Source organism: Drosophila obscura, unplaced genomic scaffold, assembly GCF_018151105.1.
Source record: "Drosophila obscura isolate BZ-5 IFL unplaced genomic scaffold, ASM1815110v1 contig_1, whole genome shotgun sequence".
NCBI classification, from domain to species: Eukaryota; Metazoa; Arthropoda; class Insecta; order Diptera; family Drosophilidae; genus Drosophila; species Drosophila obscura.
This window is the reverse complement of record NW_024542679.1, coordinates 5,638,525-5,665,591: the sequence shown is the minus strand read 5'-3', so window position 1 is coordinate 5,665,591 and position 27,067 is coordinate 5,638,525. Positions and strand designations below refer to the sequence as shown.

At 47.0% G+C, this 27,067-nt stretch overlaps 1 protein-coding gene across 6 annotated transcripts in view; it reads left to right on the top strand.

The window, feature by feature from the left end:
• Positions 1 to 27,067, top strand: part of LOC111067536 (RNA-binding protein Musashi homolog Rbp6) — a 192,183-nt gene that overhangs the window by 163,519 nt on the left and 1,597 nt on the right. For 3 of the 6 annotated variants that reach the window (XM_022356650.2, XM_022356655.2, XM_022356651.2), the window contains 7 exons: positions 9,029 to 9,077; positions 14,718 to 14,800; positions 14,902 to 14,986; positions 18,620 to 18,655; positions 18,737 to 18,820; positions 26,378 to 26,443; positions 26,548 to 26,789. In XM_022356650.2, the coding sequence (XP_022212342.1) occupies positions 9,029 to 9,077; positions 14,718 to 14,800; positions 14,902 to 14,986; positions 18,620 to 18,655; positions 18,737 to 18,820; positions 26,378 to 26,443; positions 26,548 to 26,789 (645 nt within the window). Of the gene's footprint in view, positions 1 to 9,028; positions 9,078 to 14,717; positions 14,801 to 14,901; positions 15,898 to 18,619; positions 18,656 to 18,736; positions 18,821 to 19,420; positions 19,630 to 20,268; positions 20,712 to 26,377; positions 26,444 to 26,547; positions 26,790 to 27,067 lie in introns of those variants that run through there. The other 3 variants (XM_022356653.2, XM_022356654.2, XM_022356649.2) reach the window with 3 other exon arrangements.

Here is a 27,067-nt window from a genome sequence, read left to right as displayed (position 1 = left end):
ATTTATGGCACCTCTTGAATGCACTCAGAATTTCCCTTTTCTGTTGTCTTTTATTGCGAATGTCAGGGAATTCCTTATTCGTTTTCATTTTGTATGCCAAGTTCCCGCTTCTGCCAGTCCCTGCCTTCGATTCCGTATTAATTTGTAATAAACATGATGCAAAATTAACATATTTTTGTTGTGTTCCTTTCCGGGTCTTCGTTTTTGTTTGCGCTCTGATCGATTTGTGCCGCGTAACTAACGAGGAAAAGCCGCCATAACCGAATTTGTAGAACTTTACAATTGGTCAGAGCGGGCGGCAGAGCTGTGGGGATATTTTCCAAGTAAATCCCCGCCTTATATTGCAAAGGGCGACGCGATTTTGAGAGTTGTTTTGGTGGGTGGATAAAGGAAGGAAAGGGAAAAGGCGGGGTGGGGTGGGAAGCGGAGCGGAGCGGAGAGGTTTGTTCCTAACTTATGATTCGCGAAAAAATTACATTAGAATTGCAAATTGTAGGGCGGCGGTGGCGGTGGCTTTTGCAGGCGGCACTCAAACATGGCTAAATAAAAGTTTGTGTCTTTGCCAGGGCGAAACAAGTGGCAGCGGGGGGACGGGTGCAGTGGCGCTTACAAGTCAGAGGTGAAGACATGTTGAGGGACATGGGGGGAGGGATGGGGGTGCTCCATGGAACAACCAGAAAACTCAAACATTTATGACAATAACTTCTTAAATGCTTTGTTCTCTGCGCCTTCAAAGTGGAATCTGCCGACAAGCCTGAGCCCCAGCAAACTTACTTATATAAGGATATGCATGGGCCAGACGGTGTAGCAGTAGGAGGAGGCAGCAGCCAAGCGGCACTCTAGAGAACTCGAGTCCTGGTCCAGAGGCTGGTCGACGTCTCCGTCTCCGTATCCGTCTGGGGGGCCGCCAGCCCTCGCGTTGAATTGAATTACTTTTGCGCCCGTTGAAATTTCAATTGCCAGAGCGGGACGGATGCCCCCACAGCATGAGAAGAAGAAGACGGAGAAAGACGGTCTGTGGCAAGGGGCAGGGGCAGGGGCAGGAGAGGCAGCAGCCAGAGGACATGGCCACATGTGCAGCCATAGCCATAGCCCATATGCAGTGGCAATGATGGCAATGCCAACACTGCACTGCCACTGGCCGGAAACGGAAATGCATGCTGGCATTTTAGCATGGCTCCCAAACACACACACACACAGAGAGAGAGAGGCAGAGTGGGGGTGGCAAGAGGAAGCGGGGCATACAAATGAGGCGTTGAATAATTGAAGACATAAATTCGCACTTGCACACAAAAAAAAGAATTCCATTTTTATTGTTGCCGCTGCTCCCAGTTTTGGGGCCCAGTGCTTCCGTTGGAGCCACTGCCAGAACCAGAGCCGCAGCAGGAGCTCTGCTCCGCTCCGCTCCGCTCTGCCTCGGTGGCTCCCAATTCACTTTTTATTCTTTATATATTTTGCATTGCCCGCTCGCTCGCTCGCTCCCTGGCAGCATGTTTAATTCCCAATCTCGGGCACAGCTCCGACGACCTGGCATGGGCCACCTTTGCACTCAAGTGCGCAACGCCCACGCTGCCACAGCACAGCACTCCAGTCCACAGCCCCAGCTCAGTGACCCTCAAGCAGGAACAGCAGCAGCAGCAGCAGGAGCTATATAGGAGCAGCAGCAGGAACAGCATTGGAGAGTTGCTCGTTTAACTTTCATGAAATTATAATTTGCTTTGTAATTCGAGCATCCTTAGCAGCGACGACGGCGACCCAGGGCCAGTAGCAGCAGCAGGAGCAGCAGCAGGAGGCCATGGCCAGGGTGCCCTCTGTGCAGGACACAGGACAGGGGTACACGGGACAAGGACCCAAAGGCAGGACCAAGACCGAGCATATAACTACACATTGAAAATATTTTAATTAACGAAAATTGTTCTGCAAGTTGTTTTATATGGCCGAAGAGCAACTTTAACTGCTTGCCACAGGCACAAGACTCTGAGAACGAGACAGACAGAGAGACAGCGAGAGAGAGAGAGAGAAAAGGAGAGATGGAAAGAAAGAAAACCAATCCCATTAGAAATCTCAATCCCACTCGCAAGTCTTTGCAAAAATATTGAGCAGCTGCTTCCATTCTTGAAATCACATATAAGCGCATACACACACACATACTGCTAACACACACACACACACACACTGGTACTACGCAGCAGCAGCAGTAGTAGGAATGAGAGAGAGAGAGAGCAGCGTGGAGAGGAGAGTACATATATCTTACTTATGCTTTGGGAAAGATTAAAAGTTTTTCAGTGGCGCTGCCGCTGCTGCCACTGCCGCTGCTGCTGCCGTTGCAAGTTCTTCTTGCCTAAGCTTGTAACATCTTTGTATGGCCAGAGCGAAGAGGCCCCAATTCGCATTTGCCCCGTGTCCCGGTGCCCGGTGCCCGGTGCCACATGCCCTCGTGGCCCACCAATTCGCTTTTTGTGCTCTGCCTCTGCCTCTTCATCTTTTTTTTTTGTGTGTGTGTTTTTTTTTATTATTTTTCTTTTGCGTTTCCCATTTTGTGTACGCACACATAACCCGCTCCGCTCTCTCTCTCGCACTCTCTCAAGTTGTTTTGGCCTGCCGCAAAATGTGCCCCATTCGCAGATGTGTGTGTGTGTGTGAGTGTTTTGGGTCGAGAGTAGAACCTTTTCAAATCCGAAATCGATATTAATTAAATTTTAGTAGCTCACGAAAGCTCAAGAAATCTCTGTGCTCCTTCCTCCGCTGCCACACTCTCTCTCTCTCTCTTTCTCTCTCTTTGGGAAACTAGTGACAAAGTTTTTGCGGCCAGCTTATTAAAACTGATGACAAGTTTTTAGCCAGGCCAAAAGAATGAAAGCCCGGGGAACTAGAGCTGCAAGGGGGGAGTGCGGCAGAGGCAGAGGCAGGCCAGGAAAAGCTGCTTTCATTAGGGTTATAATGGAGATTGACGCTTAAAATGCAAGTTTATCTTTGCTCAGGATACCAGTACGTGTACGTATACATATACGTGTGTGTGTGTGTGTGTGTGTGGTGTATTCATAGCCCCTGGAAAACTTTGCTTGTCCAGCAAATTGATAAGTGAGATAATCTGCCAGCACCAGACCCAAAAACCAAAAAACCAAAAAACCACCGACAAAAACTAATTTGAAAATGTTTAAGCTAACCTTTCGAGTGGCTATAAAACTATGATCCCTCCTCATAGATAGCTGCATAGACTCGTGTGATGTAATGAGATAATGGAGTGGCGGGGGTGCGGGGGGCATATTCGATTTCATCCATAAAATGTGCGTGCAACCAGAGTCCAAGAGCCTCTCTCCTACGAGTCTCTGCTGAGTCTTAGAGTGTACAAATCCAATCAAATTAAAAGGCGTTCTCTTCTGTCTATCTTTTGCCAAAAGGATTTTGTGACAAAGGAAATTTATGCAAATTCCAACTCTTTTCTATTGTTGTCCATGACCTTTTCCCTGGGTCACCTTTGCATGTGTAACTCTGTGTGTGTGTGTGTCTCTGTGTGTGTGTCTGCTAGTGCGTGCCTTCATTTGCTTTGATTTGATTTGGTTCTTTCTTTTTCCATTAATAGTTGATCTACTAAGCCATATCAGGGGCATCAGCTATGCAAAAGCGTTTTTCATCATTCGCCATTTGCCATTTGCCATTCACTGTCTCTCTGTCTTGCTCTGTGTGTGTGTGTGTGTGTGTCTCGCTATCTCTTTCTGTCGCTTAATTGCTCCATCTCTCGCTCTGGACTCTGTGGCCGACACTCTGCATAGAAGAATATTTAATATTCATACTTGCGTTGCCATTCGTGCAGCTAATGTCGAGGTTTTGGTCTCTCGGTTTGTCCTCCTGCTGCCTCCTGCTGCCTCCTGCTGCCTGCTGCTTCCTCCTGCTGCCTGCTGCTTCCTGCTGCTGTTGTGCTTTGGCATAACAAATCAAGTTGCGGATTATAAATGGAATCCTTTTTTAATTGAAATATATATCCTGTGCCTGAACCATGCACGAGTGTGCCTCATTAATGCTGTGGTGTCCTGCTCTCTCTCTCTCTCTCTCTGTCTCTCTATCTCTCTGTGTCTGTGTCTCTTTCTCTCCTTGTCTCACTGATGGCATCAATTGATGCGTTTTTGATTGCAAATTTACCACAAACAGCAGATCGCATGCCACATGAGTGAGAGAAGGAGAGAGAGACAGAAAGAGAGCGGGTGAATGGGCGAATTGGAATTGGTGGGAGGAAGCACTTGGACATTACTCATACGCAGTGTGTGCATGCAAGTGTGTGTGTGTGTGTGGGTTGTCGTCGCTCTTCGGTCTTCGGTCGGTGTCTGTTGGCGAAGCAAAAAGCAACTTAAATTCTACTTACAGCCAAATATGTAATAAATACGAGCTTAAAAAAGTTTATCTATATTTCAACCGCACGCAGTCATGTGCTTACATGGCACAACACACACACACACACACACACCAGATGCACAGATACAGATACACATACGGGTATAGTAGAGTAGAGTAGAGTAGAGGATGTGGTACATAAGAACTCTCTGCCACTGCCACTGCCACTGCCACTGTCGCTGCCGCTGGCTCTGCCGCTGCTGTTTTTTTGCTGTCGCCTGGCCAAAGTTTTTTGAAAGATGGTACCACCCCCGCCGCCTAGATCCCAGTCACAGAACCAGACACGAGTTCTCGAGCTCTGGAGCTCTCGAGCTTCAGCTTCAGCTAGAGCCCGTACCCGTGGCCCAATCCCTGCTCCTGGCTCCTGGCTCCAACGACAAGAGTCGCACACGTCCAGCAGCTAGCAAAAGTTTACTTTTTTCCCATCACTTTGGCTCCTAACCCCGCCCCACTCTCGCCCGCGCTCTCTCGCTTTTTGCACAAACGAAAAATAAGTAAGTGCTGGGAGCCAGTCGAGTGCTTTTTCGGTTGGGTTTTTGGAACAGTGGGTCGTGGCGGGGGGGGAGGGGCGGCAGTCGAGCTATCATTAGATGTATGACTATTCACTTTTGCAGCTTTAAATTTCGCTCTATCTCTCGCTCGCTGTGCATGTGGTACTATTTTTGAAGAGCTGCTCCAACTGCCTGCCACTGCCTGCCACTGCCTGCCTGCCACTTATTCCTTTTTTCATTTTTTTTTATTTCAATTTTACAAGCAGCCGCAGCCACGTCATGGCGCAGAGAGGCAACCAAAAACCAAATCCTGACAAGCCTGACGCCGTATAAATTGTCGCAATCAAGCAGGCATACAAAGGCGTGCAGGGCGGGGCGCCAAGGGGTATGCCGAAGAGAAAAAATTCGAGCAGAGCATTGAGCAGAGAAAACCGCCAGCAAGATGAATTACTGCAAATTATCCAGTTAGAACTTTGGGGACTTTGAAACAAAACCAAAGGCGTGGGAATGGCCAGGGAAGCAGAGCAGTGAAATGCAAGAGGGATGCGGAGTGGCAGTGGCAAGTGGCCAGGGGGCAGGGGGAATGCTGACGATTTAACAAGTGGCGACCAGTGACACTGGCAACTGAAAACTGCACAAAAATTGGACATTGGACAACATCCATAAGACTCATAATTGTAGCAAAAAGATTCTTTTGCTTTTATTATTTACCCAGAAAACCCCTAAAGAACATTCTTTTTGCTCTGGCAAGTAGCTTTAAATAGAAAAGAAAATTGCTGAAAATTCAGGGAATCATGGGAAAAATGCCTCATTAAAACGTTTCACTTAACAGGGAAATCAGGGAATCAGAGCTGCTGCTCCACAAGAAACCTTTTCGCTTTACAGGGCAAACGGGTGGGTGGAAAATGAAGGGAAACCAGGCAAAAAGGAAAACCCTTTCGCCTTACATCGAAATCAGACTTGCAGGCAACCCCTGTATTTCTGTCTTTCCTTCTGCTTCCCTGCCATCCAGCCATCCATCCATCCATCTTCCTCTTTGACCAACTTCCTTATCGATGGCTGCTTTCGGGCCTCATTTTTCGGCCGGCCCCTGCCTTAATTTTGGGTAGGACACACAGAGAAATAAAAATCACCCGCAGCACTCTTTTGTCGGCAACATTCATTAATGTCAGCCACAGAAGGCAGGAGTCGCCTGCCTCTCATCTCTCTAGGCACATAATGTGCCACAAAACGCATAAAATACATACATATACACTTACACAGATACAGACACACACACACACACACACACAGGCACACACGTACCATGGACTGTCTGACATTGTAGTCTGCGGAGTCTGCCCGCTGTTTTATATAACGATTACGATAATGAAGCGTCGCCGTTTCCACTGAGCGCAGCATTTTTGTACACAAAATGAGCCAAATGAATGGCCTGGCATTTTGGGTTGGATGGAGGGTTGGGAGGCAGGGATTGGTTGCTGGTTGGGGCTGCTGTGGCAGCAACGTCTGTCGTTGATGGCTTTTTGAAGTTCTCCTCCGACGACAGCAGCAGCGACCGTACGGTGGAGGGACGGGGGCAGCCCAGGCAGCCCCGAATGATTGGGGATTATGACGAATTAATGAATTCAGATTTAAATAAAATTACCGCCGCGTGCGCCTGCTTGTTAGTGGCAGCAGCAGAAGCAGCAGCAGCAGCAGCCATGGCACTGGCAGCAGCAGCGGCAGTTGTCTCGCCCCCATTCCCAGTCTCCTATGTGTCCCACTCTGCCACCCACATTCGTGGTGTACATTTAACGTTTGCTAATAGAATTAAAGTTTGCGGTTGCCCGCCCCGATGGGAGCGGCAGCATGGGGCAACAACATAATGAGCCAGCAGCACCAGCAGCAGCAGCAGCGGCAGCAACCGATCCGATACGAGCCGCGATCCCAGTGCCGGGGAGGGGCAGCAGCAGTGTAATTATGACAGCCATTGGATGGTCACGTGGACTGTGGCTGATGGGTGGTGACATTTGGGGCGTGGCCCATCGATGGGGCGGGACATTAACAACAGGCCGCAATGCTTTTGCAGTTGTGTGTGCCTCCGCTTAATTAACAACAACAATTGCAATTGTAGTTGCCACCTACTTGCTGCCACCTACTTGCTGCCACCTCCTCCAGCTGCTGCTGCTGCTACCAGACTGCTGCTGCTGCTGCTGCTTCCTGCCTCTTCCTGCCTCTTCCTTCCGGCACCTGAGCTGGCAATTTTTGTGTCATTTGGCGCGTGCAACCTTCGCTGTTCTGTTGGGTTCGGTTTCTGTTCTTTTCTGTTCGCTTGTATTGTTGCGGCATTGTTGTTGATTGTTAATTGAAAAACAATGTTGTAGTTGGTTGCATCGACGGCTGCACTTGAAGAGCTGCGAATTTCAGGGCGTGCGAGGCGCGAACAACAACCAGTGGCAGCGGGGCAGAATGGCAGCGTGGCAAAAGCTTCGATCCAGTCAGGTGGCAGGGAGGGGAAACTGCGGCGCAAGCTTAATTAATTTTTATAAGGCCGCAGTTGCCGTCGCTGCTGCTGCTGCTGTTGCTGCTGTTGCTGTCGTTGTCGTGGCTGCATTTTAATTACTGTGCACAGGAGCTGCGTTGCAAGAGTTGCAAGAGTGGCCGTAAGCGCATTGATTAAACTTAATCAATGGCCCATAAGCAGGCAGCCAGGCAGGGCGGAACAGGGCGGGACAGGGCAGGCCAGGACAGGGCAGGCAGTCACTGAGGCTGAAGTTCAGGGGTCAGGGCTTGGTACGGGGTCAGCGTTAACATCAGCGTCAGATTCAGCTTCGACAACAGCCTCAGCTTCAGCGTCAGCGTCTGCTTGAGGCTCCAGCCACAGTCTCTGGTCTTGGAGCTCATTAAAGGCCGCAGCGAAACTTTGACAAGAAATGTGCAATTAGCAGAAAGGATAGAGGCGGAGCAGGAGCAGGAGCAGGAGCAGGATAGATGCGCCCAAGCAAAGGCAGAGACACAGAGCACAGAGACTATGATGAAAAACTTGTCACATTATAATATTGAATGGCAGACAACACACAAAGCGGAAGCCGAAGCCAAGGCCAAAGCCCACCAGAAAACTGAGGTGAAAACTGTCTTGCTGGAAAAGCCAATCAAAAGGCTTCTTCCGCCTGCTTTATCCTTTTGTCAAACGATTATCGAGGCTTTTCCACAGCTGCAGAGACAAAGACAGAGACAAAGACAGAAACAGTGGCTGCTGCTGCTGCTACTGTTGCTGTTGCCGATGCTTCTGTGTTTAATTGCAATTCAGATCAAAATACTTGCCCCACACAATTGATACGAATATCCATCATTAAAGTGGCAAACTAAATTGATTTCCAAAATTAAATTCCCTGCCAGACTGCCAGACTGGCAGGCTGACAGACTGGGAATGCAATCAAAATTTGATACCCAATTTGCAGAGAGAAATGCAGCAGCAGCAGCGGCAGCAACGGCAGCAGCAGCACACCACAATTCATGCATTCATTTAGGCCATCAATTAAAATATCAAATGACAACTGAAACGAGTTTGTTACCCAGCTACTCAGTCGCTCAGTGTCACTCTGTCACTCTGTCCCTTGGTCAGTTCATCATTCGCTGATTCGGCCAGTAATGAGCCCAGTGTTCGGACTCGGACCGGCTCGAAAGTCAGTTCGGTTGGTTATTTAGTTAGTTAGTTAGTTAGTTGCCTGGTTTGACAGTCAACTATCATTATAAGTTCTTGTGCGCCATAATGGCTAAAACTTTTTCGCTCTCTCGCCCGTCTCGCTCTTCCGCTGTGTGTGCGGAACGGAGCGGAGCGGGGCCCATGGTTCGGTTTGTTGGATTGTTCAATGGGGTGGCTGGCTGGCTGGCTGGCTGGGTGGAATGTGTGTGGACGAACGGATGGACGGACCCGTTCTATGGGCCATCATTGTGCGCACTCACTTTGCAATTAGCAGCAGTTTTGTCTGCCGCCTGCCGCCGGCCGCCTGCCGCTGCGAACATTTATTCAGGCCATTAATTGAGCTGCTGCCGCGCCAAACTGTGCGGCAAAGAAAAACGACTAAGAAAATAAAAATCAACTGTACTGAATTGCAACTTTTAAGCTAACGAAACGCTCTCTTGCTCTCTTTTTTGACTCTTTGCAGATCGAGGACGCCATGCTGATGTTCGATAAGCAGACCAATCGGCACAGAGGTGAGTGTTATCGATAACCAGACAATGCCACCATTTGCTAGCCTCGTTTCCGGACCTTAACGATGATACACCCCCCAGCCCGAAGCGGCGCAGTCGGCAGTCCGCTGTCCGCACTCCGGTAGCCGGAAGTGCCGGAGAGAGAGCTTAGCACACACACACAAAGATACACAGAAGGATACAATGTCAATGTATCAAACGAGAGTCCTTTTATGTGTGTGCGGTGGAAAAGATACTTATGAAGGGGTTTCCATTCGGGTTCCATTTTTGGGGTGGTTGGGGCAAAGGGCTAAATCTGGTTTTAAAACCTTAACGTTCACAACGGGAGCGGTGTTCAGGGCCCTGTTAAGGCATTAAAATGGCCGGCCAACAGGATGTAGAGGCAGCCGAAAAAATTACCTGCCAATGCAACCGGATATAAGGGCCATAAGAGGATGGGGCAGCATCGTTCCGGAGACAGAGCGAGGTCAGGTGAGGCACCAGCAGCAGCAGCAGCAGCAGCAGCAGCAGCAGCAGCATAAAGCTTAAATCTCCAGTGTACATCCGCTACACGAACTTGTAGCGCACGACTGCGCCTCCATTGCGTTTGTCCAGCAGCAGCAGCAGCGGCGGCAGCGGCAGCGGCAGCAGAGATGCTGCTGTCCGTGTGTCCACCTGATGTCCATCTGCCCACCACCCTGCCGCGCCACGGGATGTGTCCTGGATGTGTCCCATGTCCTGTACACAGTCCGATGCCTTGTGTCGTTGTCAATTTTGCTTATTAAAGTTTTAAATGACGCCCCGAATTTCGCATTGCGACCAGGTCCCATTGCCTTCCATTGACATGTCCGTTGTGACAGCAGGAGCAGGAACAGGAGCAGCAGCAGTAGCATAGGGGGGGTGGGGTGGTCTGGGGTCAGAGCACAACCTGAGACATGAAGCATTAAGATTGATGTGCCCAATTTTGCACAAACCTCGAATCGAAGGGAGGCGGCAGACCACAGTACGAGTGCATCATCCCACCCAACTCCCGCTCCCTCTCCCCCTTTGGTCAAAAGTAATTAGCTCACACACAGACACAGCGATGTGTGGGCTAGGAGCACAGACACAATCAGCCACACAAATACAGATACAGATACAGATGCAGGAAGAGAGGAAGAGAGGAACACGCCAGACTCGTACATGCATCAATAGTTGGGTTGGCTGCCAGCCACCCCCGGACATTGTTAACTTTTGCGCCCTTCAAATTACGCACACGGGAATAAGAAAACATGATTTTTGCTTGTGCGCGGCCCATAAAAATTGTAGCACACTTCTGTGCGCCGCATCGCAGATAAGCGCCGGCGAACGAACAAGCGGATAAGCGAGAGGATGCTGCGGGGGCAGAGCAGAGCCCACAGAACATTTCGCTTAATTGGACGCTGGAGTACGCTGAAACTGCATGATGATGCAGTCATATGTACATACATAAAAAAGAAGCTTCCAAAAAGAAGGAAAAAAATGAAATGAAATGAAAGGAGAGGAAAGGAAAGGAAGCAGCAGCAGCAGCAGAAGGCACAGCCAATAAAAACGAATATGAAGCATTTTAAAAATAATGTGAAGGACACACGGCCCGGACATCACATTAAAGATTTAGAGACACGGATGGGTACCACGAGTGTACGCGCGCCCACTCAACCAACCAACCATTGCAATGGTGGGTAGTGGGCGGGGGTAGGCTATAACAAGTAGAAATAATGAGAAATTTCTGTGGCCATGATGTGAACGAATTTCCCATGAATTTCCACTCAGGTATACCCCTGTAGATTTTCCTTGCTGTGTGTGTGTGTGTGTGCGGCTTACTTTTCTGATTTGCCAATTAAAAATGCATTGGCCGGCAGTTTAGCTATTGACACGACTCATTGGCTGAGCAATTCATTTGGCCCGAACGGAGACGAGGGCCAGGCCATGTCAGCATTGCAAATTACAATTGCGTGCATCGATCGGAGTACACGGCATGAAATATGCAGGCATTGTTTTGGTTGCAAATAGGAGAAAGGAGGCAGTGGCAGTGGCCGAGGCAGAGGCAGCCAACTGCCCAACTTCACAGGCCACCGTCCGTCCTGCTTCACCAGAGGCAAGAGGGCCCCCACCCACCGTCCCCAAGTCAATAGAAAATGTGTGTCGTTAATCAAAGGGTATTAGTTGTAGCAGAAGCCTTCATTGCCACGACCAGGACGAGGACGAGGACATCGACAACGATAGCGAATGGCGCTGGCGACTTTTTGTACGGTTGGACGATGTACAACCTTATTGGCATGAGTCGGTCTGCCCCATCTTCCCATCTGCTGTCCCTTTGCCGCCGCCGCTAGCCACCGCCTGCCGCCCTGCCTACTGGCACTTGCGATATGCCTGTAATTGCATTTTATCGATCCGAGAGCGGGCTGCCTCGTATACGTGGCAATTGCCAGCGTGCTGGCACTGGCACTGGCTCACACACACACACAAACAAGGCATCGACTATAATAAAGAAGCCAACAGAGGGGCAGCCGGACAAAAAAAAAGAAAAAACCCCAAACGAACGTGAAGGAAAAGTGGAAAAGACGTCGCTGGTTGCTCCGGCTACACGGCAGCAAGTTTGTTACTCATTCATAAATCATGTGTGCAGCACAGCGACAGGCACACAGCAAGACAGACAGACAGACAGAGAGACAGACAAATAGACAAAGCGACCGACATTGGAACACACATAAGCCTGGTCACTGAAAATTGCAGCAACGTATCCCAGAGGCAGGGGGCAGTGGCAGTGGCACGGGCAATAACAAGAGACAGAAACAGTTGGCCCAAAAATGAACATACAAGCGAACCGTTTTATGGATGAGGAATGGACTACAAAAAATAGATATAGGAAACAATATATGAATATGCCATAAAACAATATATATATGTATGTGGGTAGGTAGGTAGGGAGGTATATATATAGTAGGCAGCAGGCAACAATAACAGAAAATAGAAACAGCAGCAGCAGCAGCAGGGAAGGCAATTCCAATTACAGTGGAGATGCCCTAAGAGAGCTACTCCGCCTGCCCTCAAGCACAGAGAATATGGAGCCCAAAGGAACTTACAAAAGTGTTTCCCTTTATCGACAAAATATCACATGATTTCGATTCTGCAAACGATAAATGAAAGCAAAGTTTGGCAGATGGCGATGCGATGTCTCTACTGGGTGCCTTTTAGTAGTATAATTTAGACTTGCCACACATGTTGCCCTTAGCCCGTCTTTACTGTACAGCACAAGGCTGACAAGAGGCAGGAACAGCGCCCAAAACTATGCTATGAATTTCATTTGGCAAGCCAAGGACATGCCCAACGTGCGCCTAAGCAGCCAGTAGTGGGTGGGGAGTCCACCCACCCACCAGAAAAAAAAAAAACGGTGGAATAGATAGGTACAGGAAAGGAGAGGAGAGTGAAGAAGGAGAAGGCAGTTGGCGTCGCCAGCCGCCACTAATATTAAAATTGAAAATTTTGTAATTTTTCTTTTTGGCAAGCCGGCGCAGCGCAGTCATAACAGCAGCTGGCGCAATGCTCCTCCGTGCTGCCCGTTTTCCTCTACTCCTGCTCCAGGGGCATAGCCAAAGAGCGAGAGCGAGGGCCAGAGCCAGAGCCAGAGTCAGAGCTTATGCCTGGAACATATATCTATGTCCGCTTCTTGGCAATAACATGCATGAGTGTGCAATTTTTGCAGTTGCCAAGACCATCGTCAGCTCCTATCGCCATCGCCATCGGCATGGCCATTGCCATTGCCATCGTCGTCGTCGTCGTCCTGCGGGAAATTTTCGACAGGTAAAAATGGCGACTGGGCCACAGACCGAGGCCCCCAGATCCCAGGCCCCCAGATCACCCAGACGACCCCGCAGAACCAGGCTCAAACAGGAGCTCTGAGCTCTAAGGGGGGGCCAAAGGCAGCCGCAGAATTAACTAGACAACGAGCCAAACGGACCGAGCATTCCTCAAGCCTGCCAGGGCGCATTTGTATCCAGCAGATACATTTTTGATTGAGTTACGTGTGGGAGCCAGAGGCGGGCTACCAAAAAAAAAATTGCTAGCTTCATTTGTTCCACAGCTGATTTATGAGTGGCCCAAGGCGAAAAAGTAGCAGAAGGCAGCAACCCGAAGCACAAGCACAAGCACGAGAGGCAGAGGCAGAAGCAGAAGCAGGAGAAGTGGCAGCTTTACGTGCAACTTGCAACGTGCGCTAATTTTATATAATTAAAACAAATACAAACACACTCCAAGGGACGGATAGAGACAAGCAGGAAGCAGCAGGAAGCGAGAAGCTCGCAGCTGTAAGCTTTGGGGCAAAGGACCAGGGCAGAGCAAGTGGCAAGGAGCTTGTTCTGCTCCTGCTGCTGGTGCTGCTGTTGGCGTTGGATTTCGCCTCCTTCCAGGCACATGTCGCTAATAAGCCTGCCTGCGTGTTTACTGTTACTTGTTTCAACTAATTTGTCAGTTACGCCCACGCCACGCCCTGTCCGTGCCCGGTGCGCCCGCATACCAAAGGCAAACATACACAGAGTGACAGAGAGAGAGAGAGCAGTCGGGGCCAGGCAGCGTTATAGGGGTTTTCGGGGGCATCAGGTGTCTGCACTTGGCCTTGCTAATTGCACACAGAGCGACACACACACACACACACACACACAGAGGAGGAGTGGGAGGAGGAGGGAGAGGTGGACTGTGCTTTGCCTTCGACCATGTGAAATCTCAGACAATTGCGCTAATTGAAAACTCCCGATAAGGCCAAATTGGTGGAACGCCTCAGCAGGGTGCGGGTAGTAGCGGAGCCACAGGAGAATAGTGGCAAATACTAGAAGATAATATCATATTCCACGATCCGATAAGAAAAGTTTTGGTCTGCTGCTTGTGTGCAGGGGGAAGGATGGCATTTTGTAAGTTTAACAAACAGAAGAAATGCAATTAAGCTACAATAAATCCTTTGCCAATTCTAGACAGCAATCCTGCCCAGGCACACCCTGCCGCCTGCTCCCTGCTGCCTGTGCCCTGGAATGAGTTGGGATTCCATGGAATTTAAGTTCTCCGTCAGCCTCTAATTTGAGGATATCAAAAATAGCTGAACCACGCCAGAACTGCTGGGAACGCTGCCGCTGCTGGGCCAGCCAGCCATTAGGACAAAGTTATTAGGCTCTGCTCAACACAAGAGCAGAAGAGTGGCAGAGAGCAGGGTATGGGGTATGGAAGGGATCCTTCAGTGCAGAGTTTTGTCCGCTGGCAAAGTTTATTATGTAAACCCGGAGCCAGAGCCAGTGCCAGTGCCGGAGCAGAGCGAGCGTCCAGTGTTTGAATTACTCGCCCAGCCGCCACTTGAGTCCCTGCAGGGGATGCATATTGAGGTCAGCCTGAGGACAGACTAAGAATAGGGTGGCGGCGGGGTAGGCAGTGGGGCCGGAGGGCGCCGCCGCCATCAGCAGCCTGTGTCTCGGAGTCTCGACACTTGAGTAAATTATTTAGCCGCTCGCACACAAAAGCATATTTCGTTCAATTTTTGCAGCCCTTAAACTTTTTTGCCCCACTCTGCACACTCATTCGTTTACCCCCCCTACCCCTCTCTCCTCCTCGTTCTTCTCCTGCTGTTCTTCTTTTATCTGTTCTCTCTGTTCCTCTTTGCAGGTTTTGGCTTCGTTACATTTCAAAGCGAAGATGTGGTAGACAAAGTTTGCGAAATTCATTTCCATGAGATAAACAACAAAATGGTAAGTCGAGCGTAGCGCCATGAATCCCAGATACTAACTCCCCACTGTTACCCAACCCCCACCCCCACCCTCTCTCTCTGTCTGTTTCTGTCGTTTTGCAGGTCGAATGCAAGAAGGCGCAGCCAAAGGAAGTGATGCTGCCGGCCAACCTGGCCAAGACCCGTGCGGCCGGCCGCTCTGCTTACGGTGAGTTGGTAGTCTGGGGCAGCCACGCCAATCAGGCGGCGGCGGCGGCCACGTCCGCTGCTGGCCTGCTGCCAAGTAGTTTAGCCGCTGCCGCCTCCGTGCTGCAGCAGCATCAGCAGCAGCAGCAGCACCACCACCACCACCACCAGCAGCAACAACAACAACAGCAACACTCACAGGCACCACAACACACACACCCACACGCACACACACACACACACCCACACCATGCCCACCATCAGCTGCTGGGCGCCGCGGCAGCCGCCGCCTCGCTGCGTTACTCCCCCTATCCGCTGCCCGCCCACCTCTCGGCGGCCGCCCTTGCTGCAGCCGCTGTGAACCAGCAACAGCAGCAGCAGCAAGCGGTGCAGCAGCAGCAACAGGCGGTTGCCGTCGCCGCCCACCAGCAGCAACAGCAGCAACAACAACAGCAGCAGCAGCAGCAGAGCCTCGCCCAAGCGGTGGCCGCTGCTGCAGGTGCCACACCATCGCTCATGCCCCTTTCGAGTACCGCCCCCACGGGCGGGCACTCTCTGCTGCAATACGCAGCGGCAGCCAATGCCAGCCAGAGCAACGCCGCCCTGGCCAACTCCCTCTACGCGGACGCCGCTGCCGTGATGGGCTACAAGCGGCTGCTGGCCGCCGCCGCCGTCAGCAGCGGCCTCAGAGGAGCGCCGGGCGCCACTCTCAGCGCTCTGACGGCGGCAGCCAACACACCCGCAGCGGCAGCAGCCGCAGCCGTGGCCCAGCAGGCGCAGCTGCGTCAGAACGCGGCACTGGCAGCGGCCCACTATCCGCTGAGCGAGCTGCTGGCGATGCCGGGTGGCCTGGAGATGTCGGGCGCCAATTCGGCGGCGGCAGCGGCAGCTTCGCTCTACCAGCTGCCCGGCATGTGACCGCCCAGGCAGCAGTGAGACGTGGCAAATCCACTAAAATTAATTCAAATCTGATTCCAATTGGATGTCTCTGTCTCTGTCTTTCATGGCAACACACACAGATACACACACCACAGATACACAGATACACACATACATACGTACATATATATATATATATATATATGATTCTCATTCCGTCTCAATGTCCAAAAATGATTTAAACGGCGCTTGTATGCAACGCCCTTAAGCCTAGGCCTAGGATTACGTGTAATATCTCTTAGCCATGTACTTACCGTACTTACTGTACTTGAAACGTATCTTTTGTGTGTGTCCAAGCGACGTTTGATTAACTAAACTAAACTAAACTTACTAACTAACTCAACTAGCGCGCATTCTACACTTTGTTTTCTTTCGATTAGAGACTAAGAGAACAGAAGTTACTCGAACTAGCTTAAGACTCTAGGCTAAGTGCAGGTCGTCCTAGAGGGACCTGCTTAGATGTGCGATTGTGCGATGTGATTGCTGCGAGATGACATAGCAACTTGGGGCAATCCTGAAGCAACCTTAGACCTTAGAGGGCGATCATGTAACATATGTATGTCTTAGACACTTAAGAGACCCCGCCACCCACATGAATGTAAAATTGAACCAAAAAAAAAAATCAAACCAAAACAAAAACAAAAACAAAAACAAAAAGAGAAGAAAATATGTTGCAATCGGCGCCAATCATTTATGTTTTAATATCCGAATATATCTTGTATATCGAACATTATCGTATCTCCCATATCAATAGCTCTTCAAAGGTGTATCTCTCTCTCTTTAGTGGCAAAAAGCAACGCAAAAAGGGAAGCATTTAATTGAATCAAATCGGATTGAATCTTAGCAAATGTATCGAAATTAGCGTTTAAGTTGGAACTATATGGCACCACGTGGTGTTGCACCAGCGACAGCCACAGCAAGAGCAATAACAAGAAAGTATTAGCTATAAAAGTATCCACATGCGTACACTCGTATACTCGTATCATATGGATTATACATACCATAATTGGTAGGATGATGAGCGCATTTGTGGCGGCCGTAAGGACAGCTGTCAGAGTGTAATTTGCTAAAATGGATCATGGATAATGGCTGCCCAATTACAAGACCTCCTTCTGTCCTGTCCTGTCCTGTACTGTTTGCCAAATTGCAGCTCCGTTAGTTGAGGGCCGAAATAACAGGCTACTGACTGACTACCCCACAACTGCTCCTCAGACCAACCATCCATACATCCATATGCATATACTGCTGTATGTGTGTGGGTGCTGTACTTGTCTTGCATATAGCCATTAATATTTGACTAAACATGAAACTAGCTATTTATTATGCATACATATACTCGTATATATACATACATACTCGTACTACATATACTATATATACTATACATATATATATATTGCATTACGATAAGCGCATTAAGCGCTCAAGTTCAGATTCTAGTTTGTACTTGTACAACGTTGTACTTGACGTTATATCCATTGTAATCTTAGCCTAAGTTGCCACAAAACAAAACCTAACAAAACAAATCAACAACAAAACCAACAGCAAAGTAACAAGCAAACAAACCGGAAACGGAAGCCAGCCATCCGTCAACGCACTGATGCCAAAAGATGAACGAATGAGTGCAGAGAACAGAACAGAACAGAACAGAAGAGAAGAGAAAAGGCGAAGCAAAGTCGAAGAATTCAAGTTTTATTTGGTGCTTGAAGCGGAGTAAAGCGGAGTGGCCCAAAGCTAAATATATACAAATTTTCTACAACAACAAAAAATATCCCTCCTAATAGATGTCAACCTTTTTCTATTCTACCCCCACCCCAGCCCACCCCCACCCCGTTCTTGAGTTGTAGCAATTATCTAGCCCATTTATTTAGTTATTTTATGTGTTATTATTATAGTTATTAATTCTCCTGATTTGATTTGATTCGATTCGATTACGATTTCGATTTCACTTATCCTTAGCCGTTTGCGCGGGGCAATGGCCTGCTGGCATGTGGCATTTTCGTAGAAATGCACTGCCACAGGCCTTAGAATTGCCCCCGCAACGGATATATCTTACAACATATATTCGTACTCGTATGTACTGGTCTGTACGTATATTAAGCAGTGAATTATTAGCGCAAATATTGAAATTTATATTCATAGATTAGCATTAAATTAAATGTCTTAGATTACATACATATACATATATATCTAATAAGTGTTTAGAATTGTGTGTCATATCGATCAAATGTAACTCTAACTCTCCGTACATCTATATATACTATATATATAAATAGCTCAGATCAAGGCTGTTATTGCAAGCAAGAGGAGAACCACAAATCGGGAGGGAGGGAGGATACTCTAGAAATCTTAGCACTCTACACATACACATATCTAGTATATAGTGGAACGATCAATCGATTCGACGATGGTGTTCCTTAGTTGCCATATTACACATAATATTTATAGATCTCTCTAAGTACACACGAATCGAACAACTAACTAGCCTAACACTAATCGAATACGATCCAAATCCAAATCTAAATCTACATAATAGTAAATCAGTCTTTCATATAATCTATAACACTTAGCTCTACCTACATATATATCTGATATAATCTGTCGGTACTCGCTTTCGTTTTTGACTATTAGATCTAATAATTGATATCGTATCGACTGAATGTTAGTAATTTATCTGTTTATGTGCTCTCTCTTGTTTTTCATGCCACCCCTTTAGATAACATCATGTGGGGTCTGGGGACATTGCCCGAAGGTAACTATAACTACACTAGATATATATATATATATATAGCTGTTATATCTGTACTCATCGTGTTTATTGTTTCATTCGCAGGCTTTCCGGCAGCTGCTTATGCTGCCTATGCCGCTGGTCGCGGATATTCGGGTTATCCCTCCTTCGGACTCCCCTATCCAACTGGTAAGTGCCGTTCAGCCATACTCTCGTATATGTCCGTACGTACACCCCCCACACACACACACACTGTCACACATGCACACCCACACACCACACACCCTGATACACACACACATTTGTAGGTACACTCGCCTTGGGCCCCTCCTTTTTTTATTAATTTGTATGTGAGAGTGAGAGTGTGTGATGTGTAGCGAAAGGTGATGAAACTCTTGTGACTAAAACGAGTACTAACTGCTCTCCCCATGCCCCCCCTCCTCACAGCCCACCAGATCTGAACAGTTTGTGTTACTTGATATGACGAAAGTCGTGTAATAATCATTAGCATTACAACTAACTCGCCGCCAGCACTGATTATGATGATTTGTTTGCCCTCGATGCTTGTGTTCGATTCGTTTCGATTCGTTTCGTTCGTGTTTGTGTTCCATCATACATCCACCCACCCACCCAGCCACCATCCACCCACCCACCAATCAGCTCAGCTCCGCTCAGCTCAGCCACTCAGTCAGTCAGTGAATCAAACATTTCTGTTACTCTCTTTGGTTTTTCTTTGTGTGTGTTCTGTTTCTGTTTCCTTACTCTTAATTTTGTATATTTGCTTTGCAGCCGGTGTAATGGGCGTAATGCCGGAGAATCGTATACTGATTGGTGATTACATGGTTGCCCCCACCAATGGCTCATCCTAGGCGTCCATGAACTGGGAACTGTTAACTGGGAACTGATATCTGCTTCCCGACCGACCAGAGCTGAAATGACTATTTATCGAGTATTATTCTCATGATCACGATCAATAAATGAAATCACTTTTTTCTAAAGCCCAAAGCGTTCGTCATATCAATCCACAAATAGAAAGTATCGAAAACAATCGACACACACAACCACACACACACACACACACATACAGATGTACACATATTGAATCAGATTTTGCCTTCCTCCATTATCATATGATATAGAACCCCCTTTAGAATCGATACCCTGCGCGCAAATCTCCTGTGCTTGGCCTTGCGATTATCATTTGCATCAATCACACGATTACAGATCACAAAGATCACAGATCACTGATCTCACACAGAGTGATACTACTGAACACTTGGCTACTAGGGCTTCTAGCTGATACATATATAACCTGCTCCTCGTCCTGATCCTGATCCCCGACCAGATCTTACCCCACACCATCGATATCCATTGCGTGTGTTAGAGCTGTAAAACAATCGATGCAGCTATCGATTGACTGTCGATTGGTCGATAGCCTGCAATCAGCGGCCCTCAATTCTCTGCATTCTTTTGTTTTTGGTTTCTTAGATCAGGTTTCCATTTCCAATTCGAAGCGTATGTGTTAGCACGCCCCAATCCCTCTTATCGATAGTTTTGCAGCTCTAGCGTTTGTCTCTCTCTCAATCTCTATTTCTCTCTCTCTATCTATCTATCTTGTATCTCGTATGATTTTGTAGGCTTGACCATTTGCGGCATCGGTAGGAGTTATGGTGCCGCATGTAGCGCGACACCGGGCCGCAGCAGAGCCGCTCCGGGCGGTGCCTCTGCTGCTGGTGCTGCTGCTGCTTCGGCGGCTGCCGCCGCTCACGGCCCGCCCCAGTCGGGATATCATCAACAGGCGCTGGCCCTGCCACTTGCCACCGCGCTGACAGCCCGCTCGGCGGCCATCAAATCACAGTTTCTGGGCAACATAAATTTCTAAGTGCTGAATCGAATCGAATCGAGTCTGACAATGAGAGGCAGGCGAGACAGTCGTCACACAGAGAGATACGATAGCCAGAGAACAAGGCCCATTTCCATTCTCATTGCCATTTTTGTCTCTTTCTGCTCGGTCTCCACGACAACGACACGCTATCCAAATAAATCATTTGTACAGGTGACAAGTAGGTACAGCAATCAATAACAACCACAACTGCAACTGCAACAGCAACAGCCAGTGCCGCAAGTGCCACAAGTGCCACACAAACAGCCAGCCATAGTTTAGCCCCATATATCAACGGTAATGGTACGAGTAACAAATGCAACTGAAACTGAAACTAAAACTAAAACTACAGCCAAGTAACCGCATCCAGAAAACGAAGCAATGAGCCTCAAACGAAATGCAAAACTAACCAGAGATTCGAAGAGAACTACATTGAATATGTGCCTTCGAATCCATGTAATCCACACACCTAGATCTGCAGTCTACTATATACATATAGCCATAGTTGACACATATTAATAGCTGACATATAGCTGGCATATAGCTGACATATAGCCTCTCTCGTTCCACTTACCCCCATATCGATATCGAATTATTACCGAATCAGTATTAGCTGGAATCCCTATGTAGTAACTAGAGTTATCCACGTATCACATACATATATGTAGAGGGTTAGCAGCTAGGCACCCGTACCCGTATCCGTACTAACCTCTGACCTTAGAGCAGTTATATAGCCGTGAATGCAATGATTGAAAGTACTTTAGCCGTATAGCATCGCATAGGCTTAGATCTAGGCGAACATAATCACATAACCGACAAGCATAACCATATATACGTACATACAATACCGCTATTTACATATACATATACATATATATCGCTCTATAGAGACACTAGAGAACCCTAGAAATATCTAATATATCTACAATATACTACGTATGGCAACTGCATATATACGATAACAAACTATACTCACACACACTCACACAGACACATACACTGACACGAATCTCTTTTCCATTTGTAACCTTTGACCTGGTACTGGCGCTGGTACTGGCGCTGGTACTGATACTGGTCCCATTTGTGCGACAACTCTCGTATTTGTACTCGTATCGCATCCCCCCGATTCATAGGCATCGCCCACCCAACATGCACACACATCTAATATTTATAAAACTATTTTACCGTAGCATTTAAATGCAAATTTCATTTGTAGTCCTTCCTCCTTGTATGTACTATGCATAAATTAGTTGGAAAACACAACAACAGCAGCAGCAGCAACAGCAGCAGCAACAATTTGGAATTTCGAAATAAAATGCACATGGAATAACATTTAGATAACGACAAAATTTTAGCAGGCCTGTCACACATGTGTAGTGCCATTATTATCCTTTAATTAATTTGCTGCATATTATGTATGATATTTACTCTGTTTTTTTTTTGTTTTCTGCTGCCTTTCATTCGCCATTTCCATACCCATTTTCCTATCCTGATTTTCAGTTTTTTTTCTTTATTTTAGTTTCAGTTTTAGCTGGATGGAAGCATTTATATTGTTGGTCTACATACATAAATACATACATATGTATGTATGTATATTTTTAGTGGTTGTATATTGGTGGTTCCCATGAGTTTTTAGAGCTAATTAGCAAACGTGTGCAGAGATTTTTACCATAGAAAAAGTTCATTAATTAGTAGATTTGTCCATTTATCCATTATCCACTATCCATTATGCGTTGTTGTATTATTCCGTTTCATAATATTAGCAACAAACCGCATTTGGCCTCCCCACCCCCCACATATTGTACGAATTGAAAGCCTTTAAGAAAATCAACTATAAAAATTCCTTCCTTCATCGGTGCATCGCTAAAAAAAAAAATCAAACAACAACAAAAAACCAAAACAAAAGAAAGAAATGTTTAGCCTCAGCAAACAAACAAAAAATGAGCGAAATTTTTGGACATTTCTTTATAAAAATATATAGACATTATTATTATTATATATATATACTATATACCTATCTACATACATGACTATTTATATATACACGTATTTAATATTCGAGGGTTTACAAATTAAGCATTCGAGAGTATTCATTTTGTACGAGGAATCGCGTGAATCAATTTGATTTGTACAATAAATATAACGATAAATACAATATTAATGTCCATCCATTTTCGAAAAGCAACAAAACGAAAGAAACACACAAAAATCAAAGACAACAACAACAACAAATCTCTCTCTTTAAGTTGATGAAAAATTAAATTTTTCAATGGCCCTCTCCTACATTCTACACATGAAAAAAAAAACAAACAAACAAACCCATTCGACGCTCGAATCTAGTTATGGCATACCTTAATGAATGATCAATCTATATCTATCCATAAATTGATAACTTGATAAGTTGTTACTTAGTTAATTGAATGCAATTATCGCCACTTGCCTGCCACATTCTGGCACATGGCAGCCGCATCAGCAAGATGCAGCTAAGTGGCCAACTGCTTCGAGGTTGCTGCTTGCTAACTAAATATTATAAGGCGCTTTCGAGTTATGCATATATTTACACACCTATATAGCACACACCCACACTAACACACACATACACACATGCATACCTATATGTATTTTACACGTATATACTGTGATTTATAAGAAAACGCTTCAAACGAGAACAAAAAGGAAAATGAAAAACCATTTGCCAAAACGCAGTATTGAAAATTGCTTACGAAATGGAAAACCGAAAAGTTATTAACTAAATAAATGCACAAAAACTAAGATAAATAAAGTGAAAATAAAATCTAATAAATGCGGATACAAAAGCCGAAACCAAAAAACAAAAAACAAAAAACCCAAAGCAAAGTCTATCCTTTCCGGGCCGCAGGGCATTTGCATTTGCATTTGCCTTTGTCTCTGTTCGGCCTCTGGCCTCTTGTCAGAGGCTCGGCTGGTATTATTAGCATTTTCGAAGGCAAATTTCTTGAATGGTTTCGACGGGGCCCAGAGACACACAAAGCGAGACGGACAGAGACAGAGAGAGAGAGAGTGACAAAGTGGCCAACGGGGCGTGTGCGCTTTAGACTGGACAGCAACTTGGCAATGGACAACATCCGCAGCAGCAACGGGCAGCCGGCAAGCAGACAAGCAGCATGCAGCAAACAACTTGCAACATCAACAGCAAGAGCAAGAGCAAGAGCAACGTCAAACCGAACGAACAACACTCCGACACACACTCAACAAGGTCAGCTAATGGTCGTCTTATAATTCCAATGCATAATCGTACCGTACCAGCATTATACTCTCTTTATATACGTACACATAACATACATACATAGTACATATATCTCTACATACATATACTATATTGAACCTATAACCGTTCCGAAAGACGTTCTCGCATCTTATGATTATTAACTTTACTTAATGTATTTGTAAACAGTTAGTTGATGATAGCAAACGTTTAGCAAAGAGCCTAATAAAACCTAATAAAAACAAAAATTGTAAACTGTCCCCCATCATCGCGATTGGCGGCAGTCGTAGCTCCAACATGGAGAAAACATACGTATACGTATTTATGTGTAGTATTTCTTATTCTTATCTTTAGCCACAGTTTATGGTACATTTCACAAATCTCACACACACAGAAAACGACTAGCCTGGAGTGGGCGGCACAGACAGAGGAACAAACTGGCCTGTCCGCCGCCACAATTGTAGCTCAAAATAATAATAATAATAATAATAATAATAATAGAATTTGTTATTGGAAAAGGTATCCATGTGTAACCCACTCACTAGCAGTAGTCCAACAAAACATAACGAATTGTAACTGATTAATCGAACATATAACCATACCAAATTGTAGAATTATCATCAATATGTACTCATGTATTTACTCTAACCTTAATGTAACATTCAGCTGAATTATATCAGAAAATTGTGTAGCATTCGCCCGCTGATCATGTAAATGTCTTCCTTTAATTCATTTTGTTTGTTCAAATGTCTCAATTTAAGCGCGTATCCCTGGGTAAATGGAGAAAAGGGCTGCCGGGTCACCAGCTGGCAACAGAACAGTTGTTTTTCCGCCACGTTTTACAGCACCACAAGACGGACAATTGTCGGGAGATTCCAGCAGCGGAAACGCATTTCATTCAATGCCAAACAAAAACCGAAACAAAAAATCCCCGTACTAAATAAGTTATTTATTTATTTAGAAAAGAAACGGTTACGGTTACGGTTTCAGTTACTGTTGCTGCAACTGCTGTTGCTGCTCTAACGGGTTATTCCTGCTGTTTTGCTTCTCCTTTCCGGTCCCTTTCCTCCGCTGCTGCTGCTGCAGCTGCCGCTGCTTCTTTGTGGCATTGCCTGCCAGACTCTAATGAAAACAACATGGCGCTCGAATATTTCGCAAAAACGTAAACTAAACGTAAGCCAAAGTTGATTGGCGCCATAAAACGCACAACAGGAATAACAGGGGGCGGGAATAGCCGGGGAGAGACGGTTTGCGTGTGGAAAGTGTGGGGCAAACGACGACAGTCACGGCCATGCCTCGTTACGTTACGTCACGTTACGTTACATCAATTTTTGTGTTTCCGCAGGAAATGCAACATCGTCGCTTCCCCATCCATCCTCCATCCATCCTTAACCCGTTACCCGTTATCCAATCTTTTTTCGCTTTCCCTCATTCATACTCATACTCGTGTATGAGTCCCCTGCCTTCTCCCTTTTGGGAAGGGGGCATGTCATTGGGGCTGATGTGTCAGAGTCTTGTCAGGGACTATACCAACAGAGCACCAGGAACAGGACCAGAACCATCAGGCTACCCCGAAAAAAAGATAGTCCAGAACTAGACCAAACCCCATTCGTCCTTCATTCACATTCACAGTCGTTCGCATCCACATCCCCCCATTCCCCATTTACCATTCACCATTCACATCCACCATTCACATTCCCATTCCCATTCGCATTCGCATTCTGTTGTCATTTCAATATTGGCGCTGGCGTATTTTTACTTGCTGCAGCAGCTGTGGCCATAACAAGGGAACAACAGTAATAGCTATAGCCATGGCTATATCTAGGGGGAAAAAGCGAAAAAAAAACCAGGGAAAAAAAAGGAGCGTTAAGAACGGAGGAAAGTGCACAGCACATCACGAGCCAAACCAAGCGAACTAACTGAGTTTGGCTCGGTTTGGACGGGTTTGGATGGGTTTTGATGTTCTAGGATTGGTTTGGTTTGGTTTGGTTTATTCTGGCTTTGGGCTTTGTTTTGTCATCATAGAAGACAGCCAGAGACAGGCCAGGCCCCGCCATCCCTGCTAACCAATGCAATGCTCGTTTAATAACCGAACAGTTTTGTGTTTTTGTGTTTTCATAACCTGCGTACCAGTTAGCGTTCTTCCATTCCACACCCCGCTCCCCCCTTATACTCGTATATCTGTATGTTTGTATGTATCTTCCACTCTTTGGTTGTTCGTCTTTTGTTTGTGTTTTTGGTATCGTAGTTGTGCTGGGACTAGTTACTGTTTCTTTACTTTCGCTTTTGATTGCTCACTGCCTTGGCACCACAGAACTACTCGTATTTATCCGCCGTATAACCATATGTACCCACTACTTATAAGAATCGTACATACCCGTATATACTCTCGTACTCTCTCTCTCTCTCTCACTCCATACTTGTATTACTCGTACTCCTGCCTACTTCGTGACCTGTAGATTACATATATGTATACTCTTGTCTTAGGCACTGCCCACATACTATATATGCCAACCCCCCTCCCACCTAACTCTTACTTAACTAGCTGTGCCCCACCCCCCGCCCACCCTGCCGTGTGCACTCCCCACTAATGTCGCGTCTCCCCTTCTGCCACTTACAGTTGATCTAACCAATGGGCAGCTGACACCCAACAACAATACACCGCTGCTGACCCAGGCGTTGTCAGGTAAGTGACTACATCCTCCCTCCCCCTCATCTATGAAAAGAGCCGCCCACCAATACCACCCTCTCTTCCCTCTCTCTCTCTCTCTCTCTCTCTCTCTCTATCAGTGATGAACAACTATCAGGCGGCTGCCGCGGCTGCCCATAGCTTTGGGCCGTCGGCATCGCCGCATGCCGCCGCCGCTGGCACGGCCAACAGGCAGGGGTTCCCATCCACCAACTCGCCCGGACCAACCATTGACATGTACAGCTCGGCCGGGGCCGACAATGTGGGCTACGTGCAGGCCACCAGTCCGCAGCCATCCGGCTTTCCCATCGCCGTCAGCCGAGCCCCATTGAACTACAGCCCGGTAAGTGCAGGCCCACCCACCCATACCCACAGCCAAAGCCACAGTTATTAGAATCTGGAAGTCTGAAGCCCATAGCCCATACTTTGGGCTTCGGATTAGCCACAGTGCCTACCACTCGGGAGAAGTCAGGGCGCGCAGTGGAATACCCAAAATCAAGTTACCCATCGTTTTATTGTTCCGTTCAATGATTTTGTTTTCAACTTTATACACACACACTCAAACACACACACACACACACGCACACAGTCACATCCGTTCCGACACACCATAGCGATAAG